This window comes from Vanrija pseudolonga, chromosome 5 (genome assembly GCF_020906515.1).
Source record: "Vanrija pseudolonga chromosome 5, complete sequence".
NCBI lineage: Eukaryota > Fungi > Basidiomycota > Tremellomycetes > Trichosporonales > Trichosporonaceae > Vanrija > Vanrija pseudolonga.
The window spans coordinates 1,269,822-1,295,199 of record NC_085853.1 but is presented as its reverse complement, the minus strand read 5'-3'; the positions used below and the strand labels follow the sequence as shown (position 1 = coordinate 1,295,199).

At 61.2% G+C, this 25,378-nt stretch overlaps 10 protein-coding genes and 1 non-coding gene across 11 annotated transcripts; 7 read left to right on the top strand and 4 right to left on the bottom strand.

Annotated features, from left to right (window-relative positions):
- Positions 1 to 73: 73 nt before the first annotated feature.
- LOC62_05G007175 (uncharacterized protein) lies at positions 74 to 1,147 on the bottom strand (the record flags this gene model as incomplete). Its single annotated transcript, XM_062773697.1, has 1 exon — positions 74 to 1,147. One exon carries the CDS (start codon positions 1,145 to 1,147, stop codon positions 74 to 76), a length of 1,074 nt encoding a protein of 357 aa, XP_062629681.1.
- A 1,749-nt stretch (positions 1,148 to 2,896) lies between these two features.
- Positions 2,897 to 3,940, top strand: LOC62_05G007174 (uncharacterized protein; the record flags this gene model as incomplete). Its single annotated transcript, XM_062773696.1, has 2 exons — positions 2,897 to 2,920; positions 2,975 to 3,940. The coding sequence occupies 2 exons, from the start codon at positions 2,897 to 2,899 to the stop codon at positions 3,938 to 3,940; spliced, it is 990 nt and encodes a 329-aa protein (XP_062629680.1).
- A 2,047-nt stretch (positions 3,941 to 5,987) lies between these two features.
- On the top strand, positions 5,988 to 6,480 carry LOC62_05G007173 (uncharacterized protein; the record flags this gene model as incomplete). The annotated part of the gene is made up of 2 exons (XM_062773695.1): positions 5,988 to 6,348; positions 6,460 to 6,480. Exons 1-2 carry the CDS (start codon positions 6,025 to 6,027, stop codon positions 6,478 to 6,480), a joined length of 345 nt encoding a protein of 114 aa, XP_062629679.1. The 5' UTR covers positions 5,988 to 6,024.
- A 1,436-nt stretch (positions 6,481 to 7,916) lies between these two features.
- Positions 7,917 to 9,999, bottom strand: sec-61 (Protein transport protein SEC61 subunit alpha). Its single transcript, XM_062773694.1, has 4 exons — positions 9,888 to 9,999; positions 9,696 to 9,763; positions 9,360 to 9,639; positions 7,917 to 9,304 (listed from the first exon to the last, which is right to left on the bottom strand). The coding sequence occupies exons 1-4, from the start codon at positions 9,892 to 9,894 to the stop codon at positions 8,226 to 8,228; spliced, it is 1,434 nt and encodes a 477-aa protein (XP_062629678.1). The 5' UTR covers positions 9,895 to 9,999; the 3' UTR covers positions 7,917 to 8,225.
- Positions 10,000 to 10,318: 319 nt separating this feature from the next.
- On the top strand, positions 10,319 to 12,916 carry DUS3 (tRNA-dihydrouridine(47) synthase [NAD(P)(+)]). Its single transcript, XM_062773693.1, has 8 exons — positions 10,319 to 10,446; positions 10,500 to 11,127; positions 11,164 to 11,466; positions 11,504 to 11,786; positions 11,823 to 11,885; positions 11,929 to 12,032; positions 12,072 to 12,368; positions 12,422 to 12,916. Exons 1-8 carry the CDS (start codon positions 10,364 to 10,366, stop codon positions 12,734 to 12,736), a joined length of 2,076 nt encoding a protein of 691 aa, XP_062629677.1. The 5' UTR covers positions 10,319 to 10,363; the 3' UTR covers positions 12,737 to 12,916.
- Positions 12,917 to 13,092: 176 nt separating this feature from the next.
- Positions 13,093 to 14,896, top strand: YPRB2_2 (putative protein in proB 3'region). Its single transcript, XM_062773692.1, has 6 exons — positions 13,093 to 13,174; positions 13,219 to 13,459; positions 13,737 to 13,817; positions 13,918 to 13,968; positions 14,044 to 14,081; positions 14,153 to 14,896. The coding sequence occupies exons 1-6, from the start codon at positions 13,169 to 13,171 to the stop codon at positions 14,834 to 14,836; spliced, it is 1,101 nt and encodes a 366-aa protein (XP_062629676.1). The 5' UTR covers positions 13,093 to 13,168; the 3' UTR covers positions 14,837 to 14,896.
- A 93-nt stretch (positions 14,897 to 14,989) lies between these two features.
- smd1 (Small nuclear ribonucleoprotein Sm D1) lies at positions 14,990 to 15,776 on the bottom strand. Its single transcript, XM_062773691.1, has 3 exons — positions 15,669 to 15,776; positions 15,508 to 15,584; positions 14,990 to 15,444 (listed from the first exon to the last, which is right to left on the bottom strand). The coding sequence occupies exons 1-3, from the start codon at positions 15,680 to 15,682 to the stop codon at positions 15,146 to 15,148; spliced, it is 390 nt and encodes a 129-aa protein (XP_062629675.1). The 5' UTR covers positions 15,683 to 15,776; the 3' UTR covers positions 14,990 to 15,145.
- A 296-nt stretch (positions 15,777 to 16,072) lies between these two features.
- On the top strand, positions 16,073 to 18,163 carry Strap (Serine-threonine kinase receptor-associated protein). The gene is made up of 6 exons (XM_062773690.1): positions 16,073 to 16,883; positions 16,923 to 17,017; positions 17,056 to 17,134; positions 17,210 to 17,318; positions 17,364 to 17,539; positions 17,585 to 18,163. The coding sequence occupies exons 1-6, from the start codon at positions 16,717 to 16,719 to the stop codon at positions 18,012 to 18,014; spliced, it is 1,056 nt and encodes a 351-aa protein (XP_062629674.1). The 5' UTR covers positions 16,073 to 16,716; the 3' UTR covers positions 18,015 to 18,163.
- A 219-nt stretch (positions 18,164 to 18,382) lies between these two features.
- LOC62_05G007167 (uncharacterized protein) lies at positions 18,383 to 19,125 on the top strand. The gene is made up of 2 exons (XM_062773689.1): positions 18,383 to 18,654; positions 18,792 to 19,125. The coding sequence occupies exons 1-2, from the start codon at positions 18,427 to 18,429 to the stop codon at positions 19,062 to 19,064; spliced, it is 501 nt and encodes a 166-aa protein (XP_062629673.1). The 5' UTR covers positions 18,383 to 18,426; the 3' UTR covers positions 19,065 to 19,125.
- A 3,146-nt stretch (positions 19,126 to 22,271) lies between these two features.
- On the top strand, positions 22,272 to 22,343 carry LOC62_05G007166. Its single transcript has one exon. It is a non-coding gene; the product is annotated as a tRNA-Asp (tRNA).
- A 170-nt stretch (positions 22,344 to 22,513) lies between these two features.
- MNN2 (Alpha-1,2-mannosyltransferase MNN2) lies at positions 22,514 to 24,372 on the bottom strand. Its single transcript, XM_062773688.1, has 2 exons — positions 23,660 to 24,372; positions 22,514 to 23,607 (listed from the first exon to the last, which is right to left on the bottom strand). Exons 1-2 carry the CDS (start codon positions 24,203 to 24,205, stop codon positions 22,588 to 22,590), a joined length of 1,566 nt encoding a protein of 521 aa, XP_062629672.1. The 5' UTR covers positions 24,206 to 24,372; the 3' UTR covers positions 22,514 to 22,587.
- Between the last annotated feature and the right edge of the window lie 1,006 nt (positions 24,373 to 25,378).

The following is a 25,378-nucleotide window of genomic DNA, read 5'->3' as shown; positions in this document are numbered from 1 at the left end:
ATGTTTTTCATAATGCTACGATGCTACAATGCTGAGTGATGCTGGTGACGTCCTTCCTCCTCATGCAGTCCCCCTACGGCCTCCCCTCCCCCTCCTCCTGCAGCCGCTGCGACGGGGGGCTCCTCCGTGCCCGCGTCTTCCCACGACGATGGCTGCCCCTAGGCCATCCCGGCGGTCCCTTCCTCTCCTCGTCCGTCTCGCTCGCCTGCCTCTCCTTCCTGGCCGCCGCGCGCACCTGCAGCACCTGCGTCCTCTTGCGGCGCGCCTGGCGCACCCGCGCGACGAGGTAGTCGGACGGGTCGGACGCCGCGCGGCGCCCTTGCATCTTGTAGTTGTCGTCGATGGCCGCGATGGCGCGGTTCGCCTCGGCATGCCACGCGGCCATGCCGAGGCCCGAGTCCCACTCGCCGCCAAGGCGGAGGTCACGCCAGAACGCGAGCTCGTCGCGCATGAGCTCGTTGGTCGCTATGAGCGCGAGCCGCTTGTCGAACAGCCGCTCGCGGCGCACGCGCCGCGCCTTGACCATCATGCTGAAGCCGAGCGGCTGCGGCCGCAGGCGCGGCATCGGGCCGTGGAACGGCGAGCGCAGCATGAAGCTGCCCGTCAGGTGGGTGTGGGCCGGGGCGGCGCGCGCGGCCGCCTCGGCAGCAGCCTGCGCGGCGAGCGCGGCGCGCCGCTCCGCCTCGGCAGCGTGCTGCTCCTCGGCTTGCTGTAGCCGCGCCGCGGCGCACGCCGAGCGCAGGTCGGACAGCAGCGCGTACTGGCTCTCGAGGAACACGCGGGTGTTACGCGGCGAGACCCACTTGCGGCGATGGCGCCAGGCGGCGCGGAGGGCGGCGAGGGTGTGCGGGTAGGGCGGTGGTGGTGACGGCGCTTGTGATGGTGATGGCGGCGCTGGTGGTGATGGTGAGGCTGGCGTACACCCCTCGCCGCTGCGCACCGGCCCCAGACGGCGCAACAAGGCGCGATACAGCCCCCTCGTCGGCCGTGTGTGCGCCTCGTCCCGGAAGAACGGCGTCGCCGGCCCCCCGCGCACCCACTCTGCCCGCGCGGCATGCGGCGGCAGCGCGGGGCGGAGGGTCGGGATGCGCGAGACTGCGCGGGCTGCCGTGCGCGAGAGCTTGGGGAAGGGGATGGACGAGGCCATGAATGAGTGTGGAGGAGAGCAAGTTTGTTGTTGGGTTGCTTCCGACGTCATGCTCGTGTGCGGTGGGCGGCGAGGGGCGGGCTTTACGCCGGCGCCGAGACGCATCCGTCGTCCGTCAGTACTGCTGCTGCAAATTGCGCCGTCTCGCCTACTCCGAGCATCCACGGCCTGCATAGCTGTCTAGCTGTCCGCATCTGCATCTGCGTCTCCTCACTGACCTCGCCGTGTCCCTCGTTCACCTAAACGCTCAAGCACAAAACAACCCATCCATCCACTACTATAAATGTCTTGCCGTTGGTTTCTCCACAACCTCACAGGTCGACGACCTAGGCCAGGATATAGAATAACGGAATCCCACGGGCGCCGGCGCGCCCCTCCTCCCCGCGACACGTCGACGCCGGCCAGAGACCAGCGGAGCGTCTTGGGTCGAGCAGAGGGGGTTGCCGGCGCACACCGTGGGTCTTTCTCGGGGAAGCCGTGTCCCGTCGACCAGGAAGTATGCGCCAATTGCGCGAGCGAGCTGCGTGCGGCGCTTCCAGTCAGTCGAAAATGTCCCGTTGCGTGCTCAGAGAGACGCGCGGGGACCGGGCCCTTGGTTGGAAGAAAAGAGAAAGTAAGAGCGGTCGGGGTTGAACTTTTTATGTGTGCGAGCGGTGGAGGTGCGAGGGGGCGAGCGGCAAAGGGATGACTGGTAGGCGTGCTAAATGTAGTTTCACTTTTCTGCAAGCCTAATTTATCCACGTTTTGTGGCGTACATCTCGTCCCGGACGTGGGCAAACAGCGGCGAGAGCCAAGACCGCACATTCGTGACAGAGATAACATTTTCTTCTTACTCTTCCTACTCTTCTTGCTTCTGACGGCCCAAACTGCACACTGCCTCCACTCAACCTATGCAGCTCCGCAAGATTCACCCGCTCAACACGAGCCATGCATCTACTTCGTTCGTTCCCCGCTCTGTCATCCACTTTCTCGAAACATGACAAAATAATAACAGCGTCTGTCTGCTCCCAAGAGATGTGGGGGCAATGCCGTTGTTCCGCTTGGGCACGGCTCAGCTTCAGTTACGCAATGGGTCACTGGCCAAAGCGCGCAATGCTCGTTGAGAAGCACGACCCCGCGATGTCTGCTTCAGAAGCACGTATGTATGCAAGAGCCTCCCACCAAAGACCTGCTTTGGTCTATCCTTCGGTTCGGTTCGTTAGTTCTGTGTCCCGTCACATGTACTGTACAAAGCTTTCATACTGCGATGCTTTTTGGGGGACCAAACGCACACCACCCATATCTGGCCTATGCACTCTAACATGAGTCTCCACCCGCCCACCTCGCTATAACCCTCGTCTTCCCAATCTTCCGCTTTATCGACACATTTATTCAGCTGTACGCGGATCCCCCTCTTAGAGTTCCTAATCTCTTACGCAGCGGTCTCCATAAGGACTGGCCTTGAGTGCCCTGGGACCCCATACTCCATCCCCTCCTCCCAACACGGCAGCTGTACTTGCAGACTAGCTTGCTCTCTCCACCGACCTCACTCTCCCCATGCCATCGCTGTACTATGGGAGTTCGGCGATCATCTCCGAAGGGCGGACCGTCCTTGACTTCGGTCATAAGGTACTCATAGGCTCCGAATTTCTCAACCCTCCGCACCAAGGGGTCTTCATAATCATCGACTTCGATCCGAATCAGGTGACATTGATGACTGAGGCGGTCCGGGGCAACTTCGCCGATAGTCTGATTAAAGAAAAGCACCCAATGTCGACCGGCGTTCTTCCTTTGGTGAGTATTGTGGTTGAGGATGGATGGGGAGCTGATGATTAGCCACCCAGCAAGATCCGCTCGGTAAAATTGGTCCCAACCGAACCAGTTACCCCGCTCACCATGCTCTTCATCTCCTTCGCTGTGACAGGGGACTGGTTTCCTGCCGAACTCTTGCTCAGGATCCACCCAGTTATTATCTGCGGCGACTTGCATGAAGCTGGGCTCGTGGGTCATCTCTCGCGTAGGATTGTCGGAAGTATCAGTGCTACGCTTCTGTCTCTCATTGGAGAGTCTGGTTGCATCCCGACGGACCCTCTCATAAGAGCTGCCGCGCTCCTCCTCCACAATATTGCAGCTGATCTCGGTCCGGGAAAAGGAGTCACCAGGTCTTTCAATGACGCCGTTCAAGCCAGGATTGAGGAACTGTTTCGCGCAGTTCCCCGGGTCGACGAATTTTCCGTCCCGCTTTACGCCGTCCGCTGTGGTCTTGTGTACGGTGCTGTGGCAGTGCAAGAATACAAGGCCTATCAAAAGAACGTCAAATGGTGGAAGAGGGGCAGGAAAGTAGTTTCAGTCATGCCTAAAGCCGTTGCGCTGGTCCCAGACGTGGCTGGAGTGAACACCAGCACGATCGTTGGCCCTGCAGTCAATGCAGCAGCAGCTGCTGCTGCTACCAGTGGTATCGACCGCAAGAAGAAGCGCCTCAGCGAGGGAGTGTTTCACGTCGAGCACAAGTTCACGTCGCAAGTGCTCGAGGAGGCAGACCAGGGCCTCATCGCGAGTTACGTTGGCAGCGCCCCCACCGATCGCCACCGCAATCCCATCCCCGCGTATCCCTCGGAGACAACGAACATGTTCAAGCTTCTCGCATGGCGGGTTTTCTACTTAACAATTGAACAACAAGGGTTCGAGACGGCCGTGGAGAACTCGGCCCCTCGGTTGTCTGACCACAAGTGCACCCCTCGTCGCCCGCCGTCACCCAAAGTTTCGACCGACACGCAGAACCCTAAAGTACAGTATTATGTGGATACTGCCTGATGAGGCCTGTCAACAGCCCCTACCCCCACTCACCCCCGCGCAAAGCTACTGCACCCATCAGGTTCAGGTTTCCTCCTTGTTGGCTTCCAGCTAAGGCCAAGGTGGCATCCCATCCGCCACATTACGTTCAGCACACGGGCGGCGAGAACCCGTTGGGGAAACGCCGCTCTGTTCCCCCTTTTGTCCATACTCTTGATTCAGGAAGTTCTTTGTCAAATGTGGATCGTGGTATGGGTTGACGTTCATTGGCAGGCGCTGGCAAGTCGTTGGACTTATAAGAGGCGGAAGGGAGGCGCTGCAAGGGTATTTCTTGGTGCAGCCACATTGTATGGCATGGCTGCTGGTTGCGCCCGTTCTCGATGCTGTTAGTTCAGACTTGGAATAAACTCACAATGCCAACGACAGGAGGAATTGAGAACAGCTCGCCAAGCGAGGCCTTGAACGCGGCGTCTTCCCAACGTTATGACCGCTTCCCATTTCGCCAACAATCAAGTGTTCACGAGACCACCCATCGAGTTGCCGATACGACCCATCACCTCGTGAAGCCAGGATGGAGGATCTACCGAGACCGGCAGGGCCGCGTGCCATATATGTATCGACCCTCAGCGTCTTGATAGTTGGCCCGACGGTCATGTCCTCGGAGCGTTGGCGTGCAGCGTTTGTGCAAGCTTCCCTCCCTCGCCGCCTCCCCCTCGCCGCCTCCTCTCACCACACGCTGTTGCATATGGGGTTCACAAGAATAGAGAATAGAAGAAGAAGCGACACCGCATAGCCCTCACTCAAGTTGAAGAGATGTTCAAATCGCACGTGCTCGAGGAAGGCACGCAAGGCTTACTCGCGAGCTACATCACCAATGATGCCGTCGACATCTACGGCTACCTGCCCCCCCGCGTTTCCCCGGAACGCCCTCAACAAGTTCAAGGATGAGGCCTGAACTGTCTTCGACAAGTTGATCACCGAGAAACAGCGAGAGCATTTCTGTGCCAAAGCCTTTCCACAACCCCCCCTTGTCAAGCATCCTCAAAACGGTTGGACCTTGGCCTGTCACGTCACGCCATGCCACACCACAAGGGGGGGGGGGACTCCCGTACAGTACAGTACGTACATGCTCCTGCCCCTTAGCACCCATGCCAAACGACTTTCAGGTCTGGATGAGCGTCTTGGACTCAACAGCCTGCACCAAACACGACGTGCAGCGCATTTCAAGACCTCTGGGCGATCCTCAAGGTTCATCCCCAACATTTGCGCATACAGGCCGCATTCCTTTCGACTGCGCCACGCCGAGCCAAACACAAATTACGCGCATCGCCACCTCCAGACGGGGCCAGGTCCACGTCATATGCCTACTACAGCCTGGGTTGGACCTAAATGTATCTTAATACATTGTGCAGAGAGTTAGGTGGGCCCGAGGGCGCCACGCTGAACGTTCTGGCTGCAGTTTGACCGACGACGTTTCGTGGCATTTGTTTGCTGGTGGTGCCTGTCATCCATGCCGTTCTTTAAATTCACAATGCAACGGCAGAAGGATTACGACAACACCCACAGCAATCAGCTCTATTTAGAACAGCCCGTCAAGGGGTCAATCATGGCTTGAAAGTTGTTCCCATCTCAACTGCGTACACACATCCAAGCAGCAACTCACCGTGCAGCAGCTCCACCACTCGGTGAGGTGTGGCAGCTTCCCACCTCCCTCGTCATCCGGGGCATAACCGTTGCCAGATGCGCGTGTCTGCTGGTGCGCCGATTCCATCGACCCTCTCCCAGTCCGGTTAACCTTCCCCCTCCCCGGCCAACACCGCCATCGTTACCTCCGTGAAGTCAGGCACCCGTCCTCCACATCCCGCCTCGCCAGCCGCCCGCTCACATGAGCCTCCTCACCCGTATCCAAGGGCCTGCCTGCCTGGCAAGACGCGTCGGCGGTGCATCCTCTTCCTTCCTAACTTGACCATGACGACCATGTATCCCCGTGCTCGACATTGGGCGTTCTGATCTCTTCCCATCTCACCAACAATCAAATCAAGAATCCAGAAGACAAGACCACCCACCGCCCTACAGTACCCATCACCTCGTCGCGTTCAGCCGGGATGGACGCTCGACCACCGAGGCCGGCCGGACCGCGTGCCCTGAATCCACTCTCCGACGACATCGTCCTCTCCCAACTGTCAGTGCCGCTGCTTTACGGTTCCACCGGCATTGTCGACACGAATGCCGTCTTCGACTTCAAGGAGGTCCCACTGATAGACCTCTCCTGCCTCCCTCCCGGTGAACGCCCTGGAATCCCAAGCCAGGTTCACATCATTGACTTCAAGCCTCAATGGGTAACGGATCTCTCTTCCGACAACCTCATGACGGTTGCCAACAACCTCCTCAGGCCGAAATGGCCGATGTTGACTGGCACCGTGCCCGAGGTGAGTATCGTGGTGCCTTTACCGACTCTGATGGTCAGACAAGCAGCAGCGGCCTTTCCCATCAATCCAGTACCACGTCCGTCGACTCCAACGCCTCGGCGGCGACATCAGCGACGTCAAGCTCCTCGCTGAGACGCCGATGGTCTTCTTTCAAAGCGAAACGGCGGGCCTCGGGTCCCAGCACTCCTGCCCCTCGGCGCCCACGCTTGGTCCCAACCCCTCCAGTTGCCCGGCTCACAATGCTCCTCGTTTCCTTCTCTGCACAGAAAGACATGGCAGCAGTGGCAGCCATCCTTGCTACCCACCCGGTTGCCGTCTGCTACGACCTCCGGATGGCTGGCCTCCTGCGCTGGCTACCTTTCGACACTATCAGCAGCCTTCTCCACATCCTTCAAGTAATCATCCACACCCATGGTGCCATGCCGACAGACCATCGCATCAGGGCGGCCGCGCACATTCTTCACGCCATGGCGGCTGACATGCAGATTGTCAAGGAACTGAGTAAATCAGACAACGACAGGATCCAAGCCAAGATTGAGGGTCTGTTTCTGGCCATCCCCCGTGTGCACCCAAGCAGCATTCCACTGTATTCCATTCGCTGCGGTCTTGTGTATGGTGTCTGCGCTGTACACGAAGGCGAGCGGTACGACCGTGAAGCCCGGAGGCTTAACGTCACTTCGAACGTGGTTTCCGGCATGGCTGGGATGTCCTCGCTCGTTCCAGATGTCAACGGGGTACCAGTCGGCAAGATTATTGCTGCGCCCACGAACGGGGTAGCAGCAGCTATTATGGGTTCCATCGACGAGCACAAGGAAGCAACTTGCCCAGGGAGTAGTCCTTGTTGAGAACAAGTTCAAGTTGCAAGTGCTCGAGGAAGCAGACCAAGGTCTTGTTTCGAGCTACGGCAGCCAGGTCCCTCTCGGCCCGCACGATATCCCGATCCCTGCCTTTTCCTCGGCCACCATGAACAATTTCAAAGAGCGGGCGTGGCGTGTGTTCAGCACTGCGATTCTCGAGGAAAATCGCGTCACGTCGATCGACAAGCCGCAACCTATGAAGGAGGAGCCGCCTGTGCCGCAACAACAATCCTGGCATTGGCCCCCTTGGATGCCTGGGTCTCCCCCGCGGTCCGCTCCTCTACCCCTGCACCCGCCGAGAGTATCAGCCGACAGAAGAGCTGAACGGTTCGTGTGGCTCAAGCCAACCGACCAGCACTGTATCTGACCCTCGCAGCTTCGACCGACCTCCTACTCCTACCCAGACGTATGTCCTGCACCGAAGCCCTCAAAGCTTGTCATGCCTGGCAGTTCTGGTGGTCTCGCTCCTGTGTGTCCTGCTAACATACCTCCCCAGCACTGGAAACGCTGCGGCTGGACCATTAACAGCGGGGACTGGACCATCAACAGCGGGGAGTGGACCTCCAACAGCTGCAGCTGGACTCTCTACAAAGCGCCCATAAGACCCCCGGACCAGGCTGGTCATCGTGTCATTTGTATCAAACTCGCATTGCATGTATTACCTAACGTCAGTCACGTCTGCACTCCCTCACTGCGTCGTCTCGCGTGTCATCTCGCCACACGCTGTTGCATATGGGGTTAACAAGAATAGAGAATAGATGCTGAGTCGAATGTGCTAGTGAAACCTTTTTGGACTCTTCTTCTCGTTCTCTCCTGTGCTATACTTCCTCCTATGTGTGTTGGTTTGTGATGCACGCTGCGTTGGGGGTTGCAGCGTGGTTGTGCCGGGCCAGGGTCACCATGTCTGGCACCAGATTTCATCCTCCTCCTTTGTCGCCTCTCCTCCCCTCGCCTGTTGCCAGGCGGACGCTCAAGTCGGTGCTGATGCGCCGACGAGGGCAGTTTTGTCCATCCTCTCACTTAGAAGAGCATGTCCTGGAAGCCACCGGCGTCGAGGCCGGCCTGCTCCTTCAAGCCGAGCTCGAAGTAGCCGTAGATGATGGTGACGGCCATGAGGATACCGGTACCAGAGCCAATGGCGCCCATCATGTCGGCGGCGAACGAGAGGAGACCAAGGGTGGCACCACCGAAAGCGGCAGCAGTGGGGATGATACGCTTGAGCTCCTTGTAGATCGAGGCGTCGCGGTGGCCGGCGAGGGTCATGTTCTGGTCCTTGAGCTGCTTGGCAACGTCACGGGGGCCCGAGCCCGAGACCTCGATCCAGGTCTTGGAGAAGATGGCGCAGGCGGTGACGATGAAGGTGAGGTAGACGACCGTGTGGAAGGGGTCCGAAAGGGCGTCGGTGATGCTGTGAGGAGCCGACATGTAGTACGAGATACCCGAAACGGCCGAGAGCTGGGCCGAGCCGTCGGGCGAGTCCCAGACACCGAGGAGACGAACGAGGAGGTTGTCAGGGAAGCGGTTGAAGAGCATCTGGCTGACAAGGAAGACGTTCGAGGTGAGGGCCGACTCGAGCATGATGGGCATGTTGGAGGTGTAGAAGAGCTTGATGGGGTAGGTAGCACGCTGGCCACGCATCTTGGACGACTTGATGGGGATCTCGACGCGGAAGCCCTGGAGGTAGATGACGACGGCGAAGACGGCAATGGTCGCAAGCAGGTTCATCATGTTGGGGAGCTTCTCGCGGTAGAAGGCCTCCTTGAGGGCACGGGTCTTGTCGTTCCAGGTGAAGAGGAGGTGGAAGAGGGCAATGACGGCACCCTCAAACTCGGGGCCACGGCCAGTGTTGACAGTGTTGGGCGAGAAGGCCTTCCAGACTATGGACTCGCAAATGTTGGTAGCAATGAAAAGCGAGATACCCGAGCCGAGACCGTAGCCCTTGGTGAGGAGCTCATCGAGGAGGATGACGATGAGGGCAGCGGCAACGAGCTGGAGAATGAGCAGGAGGCAGACACCGAGACCGAGCGACGAGGGCTGGCCGTAGAGGCCGTTGAGGACGTAGACGGTAGCCTGGCCAAGAGCGATGATAAGGGCAAAGACTGAGCACGAGAGTCAGTCCTTGTGCCTGCAGCCACCACCTCCACGTCTACTTACGCTTCTGGGCCGAGCCGAAGAGGGCACGGTCGTCCTTGAGGCTGAAGTCGACCTCAATGAGCTGGGCACCGGCGAGGAGCTGCATGATCATGCCCGAAGTGACGACGGGGGTGACACCGAGCTCCATGAGGGTACCACGGTTGGAGGCGAGAATGACACGGAGCCAGTACAGCGGGTCCGAAGAGTCGGACGACATGATGCCGTAGAGGGGGACCTGTGCCATCACGAGGAAGATAAGGAGCGTGGTAGCGGTCCAGAGGACCTTGTGCTGGAAAGTGACCTGGGGGAAGGTGTCAGACGACCGCGTTCACCAGCGCCAAGCGGGGCAAGACTCACCTTGCGCTCAGGAGCAGTGACCTCTGGGAGGATGCTCATGAACGGGCGGACGAGCTCGAGAAGTCGGACTGGTGCAGTGTCAGCGCTTTGCCATCTGTGGTGATGGATCGACGCGCGGCCGATGCCTCTTGTCGAGCAAGGTCGCTCTACGCGTGCGGGGGGCGCGGCTTGAAAAGTCGTGGTGCTACTTACAACCCATTTTGGCGACTTTCCACGGGAGTCAGTAGCCGAACCGAAAAGAAGAAGAGGGGGGATGTCCTTGTGGATGTGCAAGGACTGTGATGAAGAGGAGTGTTGAGTGGAGATGATTAGAGAGTGGATTGGAACGAGATGGAAGCGGCGGTGGATGGAGCGGCTGGCTGGCAGGCTGGCTGGCTGGCGGTGCCGGTGCACGCTGGCACGCTCACTGGCCACGACACGCTGGAGCTCAGGGGTGGTCGACCTGGCAGCAAGGGCCTCCGCCGCGCCCGCCATATGGGCCAAAACCAGCCAGCCACGACGACACAAAATAATTTGGTTACGTAACATTCTAATCACTTTAGGCCCCGCCTTTGGTTCAAAAGTTGGCCGAGACGGTGGTCCACTGATTTGGGCAATAACAGTCAGTTACCACCCAACGACGACGACAACAACGACACACTTGATAACAATACAACACCAAAGCCCCAATGACAGGAGGACCACAGAGCAGAAACGAAGAGAAGGAAGACGAGCTTCGAGGACGGGCAGGCGTCGCGGCAGTCAAGGCAGAGTATGTCGTTGCTGCAGTAACCTACCACCATTGCCTCCACTCACGCCGCTCAGGTACATTGTCGAGCCGTCCTCGTCCACCGGCAAGCGTAGCGGCGCTGTCGACGACGATGCCGCCGAGGCTGGAGGAAGCAGAGAAGGCGGCGGTGGCGGTGGTGACAAGCGTCAGAAGAACAAGAAGGGCTTCAAGACACGCACCACCGCAAAGGGCAAGCCGAAGGGCGAGGCCGCGATCCGGATCTGCAAGGCTTGGGAGACTGGCGTCGAGTGCCCCCGCGGCACGGGGTGCAAGTTCCAGCACAGCTGGGATGGATACTTTGAGGTCAAGCCTCACGACGTTAACTACGTCCCTTGGGCCACGCTGGTCGGCGAAGAACCTTACGTCGTCAAGTCGGAGCCAGTGGCTAGCGAGCACGACGACCTGATCGGCAAGACGCTCGACCTCGGTACCACCTGCCCCGTATTCAAGGAGCTCGGGTACTGTCCTGCTGGGTGGCGGTGTCGCTTCCTCGGCGCCCATGTGCGCAGAGTAACGGGCGAGGGGCCGGACGGGCCATTGCGTCTCGGACACTGGGAGATCGGTCCAAAGGAGGATCCGGCGGGCACCGAGGGCTCGCATATCAAGTTCAAGGAGCTAAACTGGACTACGCCCGGGATGTTGAAGTCGCTGAAGCAGAACTCGGTACGTGGTGTTACGGGTAAGAGCTGACACGCCCAGTGGCCTTGGGACTTCTCACCAAAGTACCTCCACCACATCGAGCCGCAGAAGGAGTTTACGCTCAACAAGAAGCGCGACTTCTACAAGAAGAAGGCTCCTGCTGGTGAAGAGGATGAGGAGAGCGCGATGAACGAGGAGGAGGCCATGAACGCGGCACCACCTGTCAAGACTGAGCCCGAAGAGAAGGGCGTCATTGACGGCGAGGCCGAGGCGATGGACGTGCCGATGCGCCCGGAGGAGAAGCGGCGCCTGAACTGGGAGAACGGGCTGTACCTTGCGCCCTTAACGACTGTCGGCAACTTGGTATGTCGGTGATTCTTGTCCAGCACTGACACCGTAGCCCTTCCGCCGCCTGTGTGTCGACTACGGAGCAACGATCACCATCTCGGAGATGGCGCTCGCCCAGCCGCTGGTGACTGGCAGCGCCGAGGAATGGGCCCTCGTTCGCCGCCACGAGTCGGAGAAGATGTTTGGTGTGCAGCTTGCCGGCGGCTTCCCCAACCGCATGGTCCCTGCTGCTGAGCTGCTCGCCAAGGAGCTCGGCCCTAGCGGCATCGACTTTGTGGACATCAACATGGGCTGTCCTATCGACTTGATCTTCCAGCAGGGCGCAGGCAGTGCTCGTGGGTAGCCGGTCCAGGTTAGCGCTAACACAACAGTGATGGACCAGCCGACCCGTCTTGGCAAGATCCTTGTTGGCATGAACCGTGCCCTTGGCGAGAGTGAGTGTGGCGTCGCGTCGGCTTGCCTCTCTGACACCCCCAGTCCCCCTGACCGTCAAGTTCCGCACTGGTATCCTCAACAACAAGCCCAATGCACACAAGCTGATGCCACGGTATGAGACCGAGTGGGGCGTCTCTGCCATGACTGTGGGTCCGGTGATGGCTGCACCTGGCTGACCCATCCAGCTCCACGGTCGCTCGCGTCAGCAACGCTACTCGCGTCTTGCCAACTGGGACTACATCAAGGAGTGTGTCGAAGTCGCACGCGAGGCTGTCAAGGATGCGGGCATGGCGCCGATTCCCATCTTTGGCAACGGCGACTGCTTTTCAGCCCAGGGTTACTACGAGGCGAAGGAGAAGACGGGCGTTGATGGTGTCATGCTGGCGCGCGGCGCGCTCATCAAGCCATGGCTCTTTACGGAGATTGCCGAGAGGCGAGAGTGGGACATTTCAGCGACGGAGCGTCTCGAGGGCATTCGCAAGGTGAGTTACATACTCGGCATGCCGCAACCGTCACGTATGCTGACTTGCCGCAGTTTGCAGAGTATGGCCTGAGCCACTGGGGCAGCGACACGCTGGGTGTCAACCTGACTCGACGATTCCTCTGCGAGGCCCTGTCGTTCCAGCACCGCTACATCCCCATCGGTCTGCTCGAGCGCATGCCGCCGATGATCAACGAGCGCCCGCCGTCCTACAAGGGCCGCAACGAGCTGGAGACGCTACTGGCGTCGCCGTACGTGGGCGACTGGCTCAAGATTGCGGAGATGTTCCTGGGCCCACCTGACGAGAGCTTTACGTTCTCGCCAAAGCACAAGAGCAACGCGTATGGCAGCGAGGAGGCGCAGGGATAGGGGGGGTGAGGGCGATGGTGGCGGCAGCGGTTACACCTCGGCCACCACGTCGCGAGGCCGGTGGGCTACGCGAGCGTAGCGATGGCGTCCCAGTACACGCTCGCGAAGGCCGCGTCTTGGCGCCGGTGTGCCGGGCGTGGTATACGTGCTCTAGACTGCAATGCATGGCTTGCAACCAATCCATCTGGCCAAATTCCGTTGCGTCTCATTGCGCCATCGGCAACTCCGCCAGGGGCGCGGGTGCAAATTCGGTTATGACCGAGGGGCAGGGGAGGCAGGGGCAGCAGGGCCAGTGCGAGCGATGAGGGCATACAGAGCCGTTATCGCATAGTTTGGCTGGCGCGATGTGTCGCAACTGCAACTCGAGTGCTGACAGAGCAAGGCCAGTGGGTACCGAGCCATCAGCAGTAGCAGCAAGCATCTAGCTTTAAAATGTCGGTGAGTGGACCGATTATCGCCCACGCCCCGTCCTAACCCCCAAGCTCCAGACCGACACCATGACCATCCCCACCTACTCGACCATCGCAGTCACGCTCGACCTGTCCGAGGCGTCGCTCGCCAAGCTGCGCAAGTCGTTCGCGACGGTGCACTACCACCCGGAGGGCGACGTGCCCAAGGATGTGCTGGCGGACATTGACGTGTGGTTCACGCGCTGGCTCGGCCTGCCCCAGTGGCTCGAGTTCAAGGACATTCCCAACACCAAGGTCGTGCAGCTGACTTCGGGTGAGTGCGGCATGGGCTCGGAGGGCCGCTAGCGGCCCGCCGAGCAGAGCAAGCAAGCAGTGTGGCGAGCTGGCTGGATGGTGGGAACCCAGACGTCGCTGCGGGCACTAGTGCGTCGGCGTAGTCAGCGACTGCGGTATCCTAGCACGCCGCACCGCCGGTGGAGGGCCGGTGGAGCAGCGGCGTCGGCGTCGGCGAACCCACGTGCGGCCTGCACAGCCGTCGCAGACAGCGCCCAGCTAGCCGCATCCCAGACGATAGCACCTAACATTCACAGCCGGCGCCAACCACGCGCTCCACGTCCCGGCCCTCGAGTCGGACGCGGCGAAGAAACAGATCGCAGTGTGTGGAGCTTCGGGTGAGTCGAGTCGAGTTGTGGCCACGGCGTGCCCGCATCCCGGATACCGCGCCGCGCCGTGCCGCGCCGCACCGAACCCCGCTCACACCCCCACCCACAGGCATCCACGTCCTCACGATCCCGCAGTACATTATCGGCCAGATCGTTGCGCGTGAGTGGCGCCGACGCGAATACCGGCCGTGGGCGGAGACTCCGAAATCTCGGTTACTAACCACCCACCGCACAGTCTACTTCAACTTCCAGAACTCGCACTACATTGCCAGGGTGAGTGGGCTAGGGGCGCAGGCGTCGTCTCTGCCCGCTCGCTTCGTCGGCTGTTGCTAACCCCCCTCCAGTCCGAAAAGCGCTGGGTCAAGCGCCCCGAGCTGCGCTACCGTCCCGAGTCGGCCTCGGGCTTTTTCATCGGCGCGCACTCTCTGCGCGGGCGCACGGTCGGCCTGCTCGGCTACGGGCACATTGCGCGCGAGACTGCGCGTCTTTTGCAGGCGTTCGGCGCGATTGTTATCGCTGCCAACTCGACCGGCGAGCGCAAGGCCGACGACGGGTACATTATCCCCGGGACGGGCGACGTCGACGGGTCGATCCCCAAGGCGTTCTACTCTACCGCTGACGAGGCGAGCTTTGGCGAGTTCCTGTCCCAGTCGCAGATCCTCGTCGCGTCCCTCCCCTCCACGCCGGCGACAAAGTGGCTGCTCACGAAGGAGCACCTCGCCAAGCTCCCCAAGGACGCACTCTTCATCAACGTCGGCCGCGGAGACCTCGTCCACTCGGAAGACCTCCTCGCGTCCCTCGACTCCAAGGACGGCATCGTCGCCGCCGGCCTGGATGTTACCGACCCCGAGCCGCTGCCCGACAACCACCCCCTCCTGTCGCACCCCCGCGCGCTCATCACCCCCCACACGTCGTCAGACTCGGCGACCTACTTTGACGAGGCGACAAACCTCCTCCTTGCCAACGTTGAGCGCCTGCGCGCCGGCGGCAAGCCCATCAACCGTATCGACCCCGTCAAGGGCTACTAGGCGTCGTTGGGGACATTAGAGATCTTGTAGTGGCAATATGCAGTGTGCTTGAGGTTTACAGTGTGGTTGAGTAATGCGGTTAGGAGTGGATTCAGCGTGCTGGCGGATCGAGTTTAGCTCCCATTGCCTCCACTGCCCTACACCGGCGCACCCCCTAGAGTCATGGGAATACATGCAGGGGCATCTGCTGCAGCTGCGAGGTCACGTAGATCGGCCGGCCTCGTCCTCGTCGGCCGTCTCCAGCAACCGCCTCTCCACCTCTCGTCGTGGTCCATCCACCTCTCCATCCACTCTCTCTGGCCGCCACGCTTAGAAACCGCGTCCTCGTCCGCGTCCGCGGGGTCCACCGCGTCCGCCACGTCCACCACGGGGTCCGCCGCGTCCGCGCGAGGCAGCGGCGGCAGCAGCGCCCTCCTTGCGCTTCTTTGCGCGCGGGGCGTCGTCGACCAGCAGCGTGTCGAGCGGGAGCGAGTCGGGCAGGATGTAGTACCGCACGTTGTTGCCGCGCACCGCGATCGAGTCGAGGTGCTGCGGCGCCGTGCCGGGCACGTGGTTGCGCAGCGTGAGCTTGACGCTCTTGAGGTGCGTGTTCATCTGCGGGTCGACGGCTGGGGGTGGGTTAGCACAAACACGCCTTATAGCTGGCCTCGTGCGGCGATGACGCAACGCACAAGTGATCGTTCCGTGGATGACGGTCCCGTTCTTGAGCTCGATCGTGACCGTCTCGTTGTTGAGCTTCATCAAAAACCTAGAACAGTCAGAAGACACACACAAAGGAAGGCAAGTGGCGCGCCCACCCGAAGGAAGGAAGGGCGCAGCCCACACGACTCACCTGACGAGCTTCATCTTGAAAGACGGAGTCGGAGTGCGAGGTCGGGGTGTCGTGCCGCTGCCCTGGGGCTTTTTGCTCCTCTTTAGGTGTTGGTGGTGGTGGTCGTGACCGAGTGGATGTTGTTGCGACAGCCACCTCGAAAGCGTCAAGTTGTGTAATGCTCGCTCGAGACTGAAGTGGATGCAACTCGCGTGGGCGGCACTTCGGTATAAGCCACGTGGTCGGTTGTGGCACTCTCAGTCCCAGCCTGGCGTCGCGTCTCCCCTCTGTCGTATGCCGCCGCCATTGAGCGGTGCGCGGTCAGTCAGGTCATGATTGCGATGCGCCTGCAGTGTCGGCGGGCGGGCGGCTCAGTCGTCACCGCCTACTCCGACTCGGTTGTTCATCTTGCTCCTCCTACACCACCACCTCCTTCCTTACCGTCCCCTCCCTCCTTCTCCTCCTCCTTCCTCCCCTCCTCACCTCTTAATCTGTCCACCACCCCCCCTCGCCGCGCTCTCTTCGTTCACGTATACAGCCTGTTTTACTCTACTACTACACTTTGTTCGCAAAACACACGCGCCGACACACACACCACACCACACACAACCGATACCCCGCACACAACTTGAACCCCACTCTTCTACTTCCATCGCAGTAACAACAACAACCCGACGCATCAACCTTTGCGGCTCATCTCGACCGCTCACAATCTCACCTCGAATCCCCAGCTACATAGACTTTTTGGGCTGAGCCCTCTCCGTCGCACACGCAACAACCCCGCAACTCCGACTCCCACTCCAACGCCGCTGCTCGCAACGCGCGTCATCTCTGTATCCACCCGTCCGGTCCCATCGGTCGACATCTGCACTCGACTCTTCACGACACCTCAATCAATCCACCCTCGCATTGTCTCTTGCCGCCCTCTTGCCATTGTTCTCCTCGTCTCCTCGTGACCCCGAGGCTCTGTGCGTACACTGTAATTTCGTCGACGCGGTCAAGATCGCTCGATAAACCCCGAACCCGAACCACCCTCTTCCCTCGTCTCTGTGCAACATTTTTTTAGACAATGGTCGCCTACCCGAATGGCTATGGCTCGTCGGCCAACGCAAGTGCCGCCCTGCAGAACAGCAACGGCAATGTCCACGGCGGCTCGGCCACACCCACCGTCAAAGTCCAGCCCCTTCTGTGCTCGGGCCACACGAGGCCCGTGGTTCATCTCCAGTTCTCCAACATGTGAGTGATCGATCATATGACTGGTTGCTGACGCCTCAGCCTCCAGGATGGTACCTATCTCCTGATCTCGGCCTGTAAGGACGGCAACCCAATGCTGCGCAACTGGCTTGGCGACTGGATTGGCACCTTCCTTGGTACGCAGACAGCTGGGAACGAGCGCTGACGGGTGTAGGCCACAAGGGCGCAGTCTGGTCCACCAAGATCTCGCTCGACACATCGCGTGCTGTTACAGGATCCGCCGACTTTACTGCGTGAGTTTGGGCGCTGCGACGGGGGCGATGTCGGCGAAGTTATGGGCGCTAGGAGTCGTGGCTGACATTGCGTAGCAAGATTTGGGACACGAACACTGGCGAGGCGCTTCACACATTTGCGCACAACCACATTGTGCGGTCGGTTGCCCTCAACCCTCAGGTGCAGCCCCAATACCTCTTGACTGTGAGTGCTGAACGGGCTTCCTGGGGGCACTCGCTGACGTCGTAGGGCGGCAACGAGAAGAAGATTCGTCTCTTCGACCTCAACCGCACCGACGCCCAGCCCCTGGTTCTTGGCAGCAACCCCGATGGCCTGTCATGCGAGGGTGTTATCCGGAGCATTGTCTGGGACGAGGGCCAGGGCGGCACTGTTGGTGTTTCTGCGGCTGAAGACGGCAAGGTCCGGTGAGTAGCTGTGCTCTGTGATGTAGAGCCTAGCTAACGCGTCAGTTGGTGGGACCTAAGGTCACTGTCGCAGATTGGTGAGGTCGACCTTGGCGGACCTATCAACTCGATGGAGCTGGCACACGGCGGCGGTACGCTAGCTGTTGCGCAGGGCAAGAATGTGCACTTCCTCGACATCCTGAGACAGCACCCTCCGGTTTCCATTGGCCTGCCTCACGAGGTGACATCGGCGTCGCTTCACCCCTTCCTGCGTGACCGTTTTGTCGCTGGCTCGTCTGGCGACCCCTGGGTGCGCGTGTACGACCTCGACTCGGGCGCGGAGCGCGAGGTGTACAAGGGCCACCACGGCCCTGTGCTGTGTGCGTCGTACTCGCCCGACGGCGAGGTGTACGCGAGTGGCAGCGAGGACGGCACGATCAGGTTGTGGCAGACGCAGCCTGGCAAGTCGTACGGACTGTGGCAGACGCAGGATTAGGGGGGGTAGTTGACGCCAGGGCGGGGAAGGGCTGAGATGGCTGGCGGAGTGAGGGGCGGATGATGAGGCCGAATACAGAACAGGGAGAAGGATATTGCCGCGTCAGGAGTATAGACGGCGCGGATGTACTTTGGTATGCAGTGGTGGGTGAGCGAGCGCCGAGCGCAGCGAGGCGTGAGCGGCGTGTCGGGGTGCATTGAAGCGAGGCCGAATCTTGGGTGAAGCCGACTCTTGTCGGAGTGACGGCTGCGACGGACCCAAATAGGCGCGCCACATGGCTTGCATTTTGCCCGCCTAAACTGACCCTCCACCACACCTCGTACTTTTCCGATTTCGAGCGACCACTGAACTGACGGAACTCGGCTTGACATTTCGACACCGACGACCAAACCACCACAACAACCACACGACCATGCGCCCCACGACGTCCCTCCTCGGCGCGTCCCGCCTCCCGCTCACGCCGAAGCGCGGCAACAAGGACTACTACAAGGGCACGCGGCAGGCGTATGCGCCCGGCGGCGGCCACCGGACTGGCCCGCCCGGAAAGCACGTCGTGAAGGGCACGGCAAAGTACCGCGTTGTCGACAGCCAGGTGCGCGTGTTTGTCGGGCCGGGGATCGAGAAGATTGAGGCGTCGGCGGTGAGTACGAGTAGGCGTGAGCCGAGCCGAGCCGCGCGCAGCGCAGTGCGGCGGGGTGTGTGGTGTGTCGTCGCCATCTCACGGTGCCGCACAACCACCCCACCCCCTTCCCCGCTGCTCGCTGACGCTCGCTCTAGCTCAAGCCATACGCCACAACGACGCGCTACGACCCCGCGCCGCTCCGCCTGCCGCCGTTCGGCCCCGCGCCGCCCAAGAAGAACGGTCTCAAGACGGCCGACTACAAGGCCTTCTCGGCCAACTACGCCGCCCTGTCGCTCTCCCAGCGCCAGGCGCTCATCATGGAGCAGCGCCGCAAGTGGTGGAGCGCTTTTGTGCAGCGGTTCCCCGAGCAGGGGGTCGAGGAGGAGAAGACGCGCGCGGTTGAGGAGCAGGCGCAGGCCAAGGCTTAGGCTGAGAAAGCGGCGTAGAGCATTGCATTGGTGCACATATGTAACTCTTATTTCATGTGGTCGTGTGCGTGGGGTGAGGGGGATGAGTGAGATGGGGATGGGGGATGAGGGGGTGAGAGGTGAGATGACGGACAGCGGCCTCGGCGCCGCGAACACTGTATCACCGTCGTTATCCTCCTCATGCCGCCGCCTCGCACATCATCGCTCCGCCGCCACCTCGCCTCGCATCGCTCCGCTCGGCGACTCGGCGGCTCGAAGACACACTGCATTACCGCCTCGGGCTACGCCCTCGGCGCACCGTCGGCCTATCCTATGATTCGTGGCATGCAACTCGTACAAACTCAGCTCATCTACTCACCCCCGCCCAAACTAGCTCGTCGACGCGCCAACCGCCAAACGCTTCAGGTGCTCCATAAACACCTGCAGGCTGACATCGTCGGTGAAGATCGCCGCTCCGTTCGCCGAGGGACCATAACCGCCGCTCGTGTGCGTCGTGGACGGGTTGAGCTTGGACAGCAGGAAACGCGCCTGCGAGCCACCCTGGTCGCACACAATGTAACGGGGGATCGGGAGGCGGTCCTCGAGCAGCTCCTGCGCGTCGACAACGGGTGCCTCGAGCAGCTCCTTGAAGTTGGCGTACTCGTCCTGCTCCTGGTAGTTGGCCTTGCGCCACGCCGCCACCGTCTCGCCGTGGAAGATGAGGATGTGGAAGTACGTGTCGAGCAACAGGATAACGTTGGGCCGGATCGAAACCGAGTCGAGCAGCACGGGGTGAGGGTCCTGGTCAAACGTGTACGACATGAGCGTAGGCTGGATCATGATGAGCGAGTTGTTCACGTCGGCGTCGTTGAGAACGTGTCTGTAGAAGGCAGTCTCGTCGGGCGAGTTGTTGAACACCTGCAAGAACTGGGATCGACGCAGGTGGAACATGAACTGGGGGTAGATGGAGAAGTTTTGGTTCAGGTGGAAGCTTGTGGGGTCCTCCTTGCGGTAGTCGGCAAACTTCTGGCACAGGCGGATGAGCATGCGGTCGAGCCAGCGGAGCACGTCGGGCGAGTCGTCAATCTCGGCCTTGAACACGGCGATACGGGCCATGAGCACGGCGGCGGCCTCCTGGTCGAACTGGGCGGCAATGTTGGGGTGGCCACCCTCGTGGAAGGTGCGCGCGACCGTCGTGACACGCAGGCGGAACTGGCCAGACGAGTGCTGGTAGTGTGTCACGAACTGGATCAGACCAGAGCTGTTGGGCTGCAGGGGCTGGCCAGCTGGCGTGACGACCTCAAAGTAGACACCAAGCGACGTCTTGGGCGTGAGCGAGCAAATCTTCCACGCCGAAGTCTGGCCGATACCAATCTCGGTCTCGCCGACGCAGTGCGACTTCTTGTTGGCCGAGATGACATGGCCAATGACACCAGAGATCTTGAGCTCCTTGGTGGTCTACACTTGTCAGCCTTGCTCCACACCTGTTGCCAGTTGCCACCCACCAAAACGTCAAACGTTCCGTTGAAGCCCATCTTGAGGAAGCCCTGGTCGTCCTTGGCAAAGGTGCGCAGGAACGACTGCTTGAAGATGGCAGTGGTGAACGAGTCGGAGATGACCATGAAGCCGTTGGTCGCGTTGGGAAGCGACTTCATCTCGAGCAGACCGACCTGGTCGAGACAGCCGGCGTAAATGTCAACGGCGTGGCCGTTGGTCGACGCGCGCTTCGACAGCGACTCGTAGTACTTTGAGGCGCGCTTGAAGTGCTTGACGCTGTCGCGGTCAATGTCGTGGTGCGAGCGGATGGGCTCGCGGAGCTCGGGGCTGACAACGAGACCGGGGCCGTCGGTCGCGGGGCCACCGGCGAAGAGCATGATGCGGCCACCAGTGTTGGGGAAGGCCGTCTCGAGGAGCGAGACGGCGACGCCGAGAGCGACGCCGGTGCAGCGCAGGGGGCGCTGCTTTTCAGAAACGGGCCAGGGGTCGCGCTGCAGCTTCTCGAGGAGGCTGGTCAGCTGGAACTCGCATGCCTGGACGGGCATGAGGAACTTGGACGCGGCGGGCGCGGGCATCTGCTGGCCGGGGCGGACAGGCTGCATCGGGCGGCTCGAGGGGTTGAGGCCCAGCATGTCGGCAATCTGCTTGGGCTGGTACTCCTTGGAGCCGCGGAAGACGTACGCCTTGGGGCATTCGGCGTACGCGAGCTCGTGGACCATGGTCTGGGAGTGTCAGCTGGTTGGCCGTGGATAGGGTCACTGTAGCTACACACCATGGTGCCGAAGGTGATAAGACCAACGAGGGCGTTGGGCGGGAGAAGGCTGAGCGACACAACAAGCGTCTCGCGGAGCGCCTTGAGCTCGTCCTCATCGACGCAAGTGTCCACAACGTAGAGGAACACGGGGGGGATCTGGGCTGGGCGCGAGAGGGTGTACTCGATAGTCGTGTACTTTGGCAGCAGCTCGGCGGGCAGGTTGGTCTGCGAGATGTCCTTGTAGTGCGGGGGGAAGGGGTTGCGCTGGAGACAGAAGGGGCAGATCCACATCTTTCCGCGGACGTCGACTTGGCTGTGGGCGGGGTGTAAGCGGCTGCGGCAGCGACGGAGCGGCGAGCAACACAACGCCGACTCACCAGTACGGGTTGAGGATGGCCTTGCATGGCGCCTTGCAGGTGACGGGCTCGTACAGGACGGGCGGGAGGTCGTCGCGCTCCTTGAGGGGCGTGTAGAGCGCCGAGATGGGCACTACTGTCCTCGTCGCCTCGAGCCTGCTCGACGGCCACGCGTTCCACGAGAAGCGGACGCCTGGGGGTAGTGTCAGTGGATGTTTCGTTGTTGTTCGGCGGCGGGCGGGCGGGCGGGCAGGGAGCTACTCCCCGCCCGCCGCGCGCTCAGCCCCACTCACCATCGCGGTCTTCGATGTCCTCGAAGTTTGTGCCGTTCATTTTTCTCTCTCCCCTGGGGTGGGTATGCAGGAAAGAGAAAGTGGTTGTTGTTGAAGAGACAGACGGGTCGACGGCGATGGAAACAGTCGTCGATGGCGTGGAAGATGGCCGTGTGTGCGTGCACCACCAGTGAGCGAGTGCACTTCGCCTGCCAATCGCGCTGGAACATCAACCTTGGAGATTCCACGCCAGTGCGCCTCGTCATAACGGGAGTATATTGCCACGTGGGGGTGAGTGTGGTGAAAAGGGCACGAGTAGGATTAGAAAATATGGTAATACAATTACTAATTCCCGTTCGTATAACGGCTAGTATGCTCGCTTGTCACGCGGGAGATCGGAGTTCGATTCTCCGACGGGAAGGATTACCTTTTGCTTTTTGCTGACAATGTTGGCGGGAAAGGAGGCGGTTGCAAGATCGGCAGGGGGTGATGTTGATGGTGACAACGCCCGAGGGCGCAGTTGTATGCTCATCAGTCCGCTACCCAGCGCCCTGCGTGGGCGGCCCCGTCCTTTTGCTCTTGTAATAGCATATACAATGTAGTCTATCGAGATGGATACAACATGAACTGACTTGTCTAGACAAGAAAGAGGAGAGACATCACCACTACCAGCCGCCAACAAACCCGCCGGCGTCAAAGAAGGCGTCCTCAAAGCCCTTGAACGGCTGGCCGTCAAGCTCACCGACCTCGAGCGTGAGCGGCACCTGCGAGTTGAGCTGGTCCTCACTCAGGGCCTGCTTGGCCGTGTCGTGCATGTCGAGGTCGAGGCACATGCCCTGCCCGGCACCAGTGTACACGTGCATGTGGGCGTAGTTGAGGGAGGGGTCGTCGATCGTGTCGGCCGCCATGCGCTTGATGTGCGTGAAGACGTTGCCGCGCTCGCGGGTGCTCCCTCCGAGATGCTTGAGCAAGTTCGAGTGCACGAACAGCGGCGGGGGCTCGGTGAAGCCCTTGGGCGTGACGAGGTCGTACTGCAGCATTGTGTGCCCGCAGAACCTGCCCCCTTCGTGCGGGTTGAGGAACCCGAGCGCACTCATCCACCGCGGTGACGTCGCATACGGGATGTCGAGCACGCGCCACGCCCAGCGGTACGTGTCCTTGTCGCCGCCGCACATCCTGAACCACCAGTCGCGGTCGTCCATCATGCCGGCGGCGAGCCACAGCGCAGCGAGGTTGAGCCCGTCGTTGCCGCGCTTGTCGACGACAATCTGGCCAGACTCGAACGTCCACTGGTCGAGCGTGCACGCCTCGCCGACGATACGCCAGATGGCGTTGTCCGCGTGGTCCTTGGACAGGTCGGGCCAGAAGGCCGCACCCGTGTCCTGCACCACCTCGGCGTCGAACAGGTGTCCGAGGGAGCGGAGCGGGAGGTTGTCCGAGTCGAGTGAGATGAGCTGTGCGAACGACGACTGGATCATGGCCAGTCCCTTGATCTGCCAGTTCTTCCACGCGCCCTCCGACTTGGTCACGCCCGTGACTTGGACAATCTTGCCGCCGAGGCTCGTGATCTCGGCGCGCTCGCCAGCGTCGGTCAGCTCGTCGGGGTAGTGGAACACCTCCACGGGAAGGAAGTTGCCGACGTGCTTGAGCTGCTTGAGGAGGATGATGGCGCGGCGCGTCGTGTCCTGGGCGTGTCAGCGCGGTCTGCGTTGCAGCATCAGCCCCGGCTCAACTCACCTGGTTGCCGGCAGTAATGACAATACCTCTCCCCGAGCCCGTCTGCGGTGTGCCAACAATCTCTGCGCCGGCTTCTGCCTGCGCCGCGAGCCAGTTGACCAACGCGGCGCGGTGCTCAGCAATGTCGCCGGTGGTGAGGTTACCCCAGAAGTCGCGGTTTCCCTCCAGCTGGTCCTGGTTGACGATGAGGTCCGCGATGGGGAGGGGACACGACTCGTGGTTGGTCTTTGCGGCGACCGGCGCGCTCTCCAGCGGGCGGAGGAGAAAGTCGTGCAGGCGGGACGCGAGGGCGGGGTAGCGGACCAGCGCCACGGGGAGCTGCAGGCTCGGCAAAGACGCGGCATAGAGCGGGGGTAATGGCGTGAGGTCCTCGTCTGCGGCTGGGGGCGATGCAACGCCGCGCCATGACGACGGCAATGTGTGTTTCCTTGCTGTCGGGCTCGCGCTGAGGATCAGCGTCGCGATCACGAGTATGAGGAGTAGCGGCGCGAGCAGCGGCGACGACGAGAAGATGCGCCGCAGGATGGGCGGCGCGGGGATGAGCATGGCGTGGGTCGCGGATGTGTCGAGGTAGTGGAGAAGTGACGCGCGCGCTCCGAGTGTCTGCGATGTGTGCGGCCTCGACGCGGTGCCCCGTGCGTGCGTGTGTGCAGTTCGCGGTCTTCTCCCTGATGTGCGTGCGGAAGTAAGTGATGGATCTAGAAAAGTTGCAAGATACAAGGGTGAATGGATGCATATCAGCTCGAGATCGGAGTAGTGTGAGCCGCCTGGGCACTGACGGCATCGTAGGCGCGGTGGGCAGTGATGTGGTGGATTTTGCCTCGTGGCCTCCACTTTGATGTCGATCACTGCGCTCACTGCCACTTTGTCTCCTCGACGATGCCACTTGCTTCACAGACGGACATGGGGCCCAACCCCACCAGCGAGCGCGAGCGCCAGCGCGACGTCGTCGTGTCGTTTCTTGTTGCACAGCAAGCTGAGCATGTATCCGAAACAAGGCGGGTGAGAAAGGGCGAAAGAGCGTACGCAGCCGACCAACCGAGCGTGGCACCGTCGTCCTCGCCGTCGTCGCCGTGAAGATGAGACAGGCACGCTCGTGTGCCCAGCAGCGGCCATTTGCATGGAGGCCAGGAACTGGGCATGCTGCACCGCCATGTACACATGCCACTGGGCGGTGGGGAACGGACAGACAAGACGTTTCAGAGCGTGCCGCACAACGAGCGAGACGTACACCCGCCCGCTCGCAGCGTGCCTGGGGTCGTGAAGTCGTGTTGAAGCAGTAGCAGCTCAAACGGCCGGCCCTGTCGCCTCCTGCCAGCCTTGCCAGAGACATTGCGCCAAACAATGTGCCCGCTCCCACCGGTCTGGAACCTCGTCTGACATCGTCCCAGAGCTACGCTCGCCTCACGACCGCACGGCACGGCGCCGAGTCGCACGCACGCACGCACGTCGGGGGCGCCGCGGCACGGCTGGCGTGTCGTCGTTGACGCTGACGCCAACAACACCCCGGAACGGCGTGCCCGTGCCGAGGGCCGGGGGAAGCCAAGGTCCGACGACGCCAACAAACACTCCGCGACGCGCCGCTCCGCAGCGCGCAACTCTCCGCGGCAGTGTGCACCGCGCGCTGATTGGCCTCGTCGCATCGTTTGGTCCACCCCGAATCCTATTTCTCTCATATAGGGTTGGGTTGTGAAGAGGAGGCAGCGAGCGCCACAGTTA

Bases quoted from the DNA above. Each gene is read 5' to 3' on its own strand.
- sec-61 (XM_062773694.1), bottom strand. The intron at 9,640-9,695 runs GTGAGTCTTGCC...ACCTTCCCCCAG, and splicing joins TCACTGCTCCTGAGCGCAAG to GTCACTTTCCAGCACAAGGT. The intron at 9,305-9,359 runs GTAAGTAGACGT...TCTCGTGCTCAG, and splicing joins CTTCGGCTCGGCCCAGAAGC to TCTTTGCCCTTATCATCGCT.
- smd1 (XM_062773691.1), bottom strand. The intron at 15,445-15,507 runs GTGCGTTGCGTC...ACCCACCCCCAG, and splicing joins CATCCACGGAACGATCACTT to CCGTCGACCCGCAGATGAAC.
- Strap (XM_062773690.1), top strand. From the start codon at position 16,717: ATGGTCGCCTACCCGAATGGCTATGGCTCGTCGGCCAACGCAAGTGCC. The intron at 17,018-17,055 runs GTACGCAGACAG...TGACGGGTGTAG, and splicing joins CTGGATTGGCACCTTCCTTG to GCCACAAGGGCGCAGTCTGG. The intron at 17,319-17,363 runs GTGAGTGCTGAA...CTGACGTCGTAG, and splicing joins AGCCCCAATACCTCTTGACT to GGCGGCAACGAGAAGAAGAT.
- DUS3 (XM_062773693.1), top strand. From the start codon at position 10,364: ATGACAGGAGGACCACAGAGCAGAAACGAAGAGAAGGAAGACGAGCTT. The intron at 11,128-11,163 runs GTACGTGGTGTT...TGACACGCCCAG, and splicing joins AGTCGCTGAAGCAGAACTCG to TGGCCTTGGGACTTCTCACC. The intron at 11,886-11,928 runs GTGAGTGTGGCG...TGACACCCCCAG, and splicing joins GAACCGTGCCCTTGGCGAGA to TCCCCCTGACCGTCAAGTTC.
- YPRB2_2 (XM_062773692.1), top strand. The intron at 13,818-13,917 runs GTGAGTCGAGTC...CCCCACCCACAG, and splicing joins CGCAGTGTGTGGAGCTTCGG to GCATCCACGTCCTCACGATC. The intron at 14,082-14,152 runs GTGAGTGGGCTA...ACCCCCCTCCAG, and splicing joins ACTCGCACTACATTGCCAGG to TCCGAAAAGCGCTGGGTCAA.
- MNN2 (XM_062773688.1), bottom strand. From the start codon at position 24,205: ATGCTCATCCCCGCGCCGCCCATCCTGCGGCGCATCTTCTCGTCGTCG. The intron at 23,608-23,659 runs GTGAGTTGAGCC...TGACACGCCCAG, and splicing joins TCATTACTGCCGGCAACCAG to GACACGACGCGCCGCGCCAT.
- LOC62_05G007167 (XM_062773689.1), top strand. From the start codon at position 18,427: ATGCGCCCCACGACGTCCCTCCTCGGCGCGTCCCGCCTCCCGCTCACG. The intron at 18,655-18,791 runs GTGAGTACGAGT...CGCTCGCTCTAG, and splicing joins AGAAGATTGAGGCGTCGGCG to CTCAAGCCATACGCCACAAC.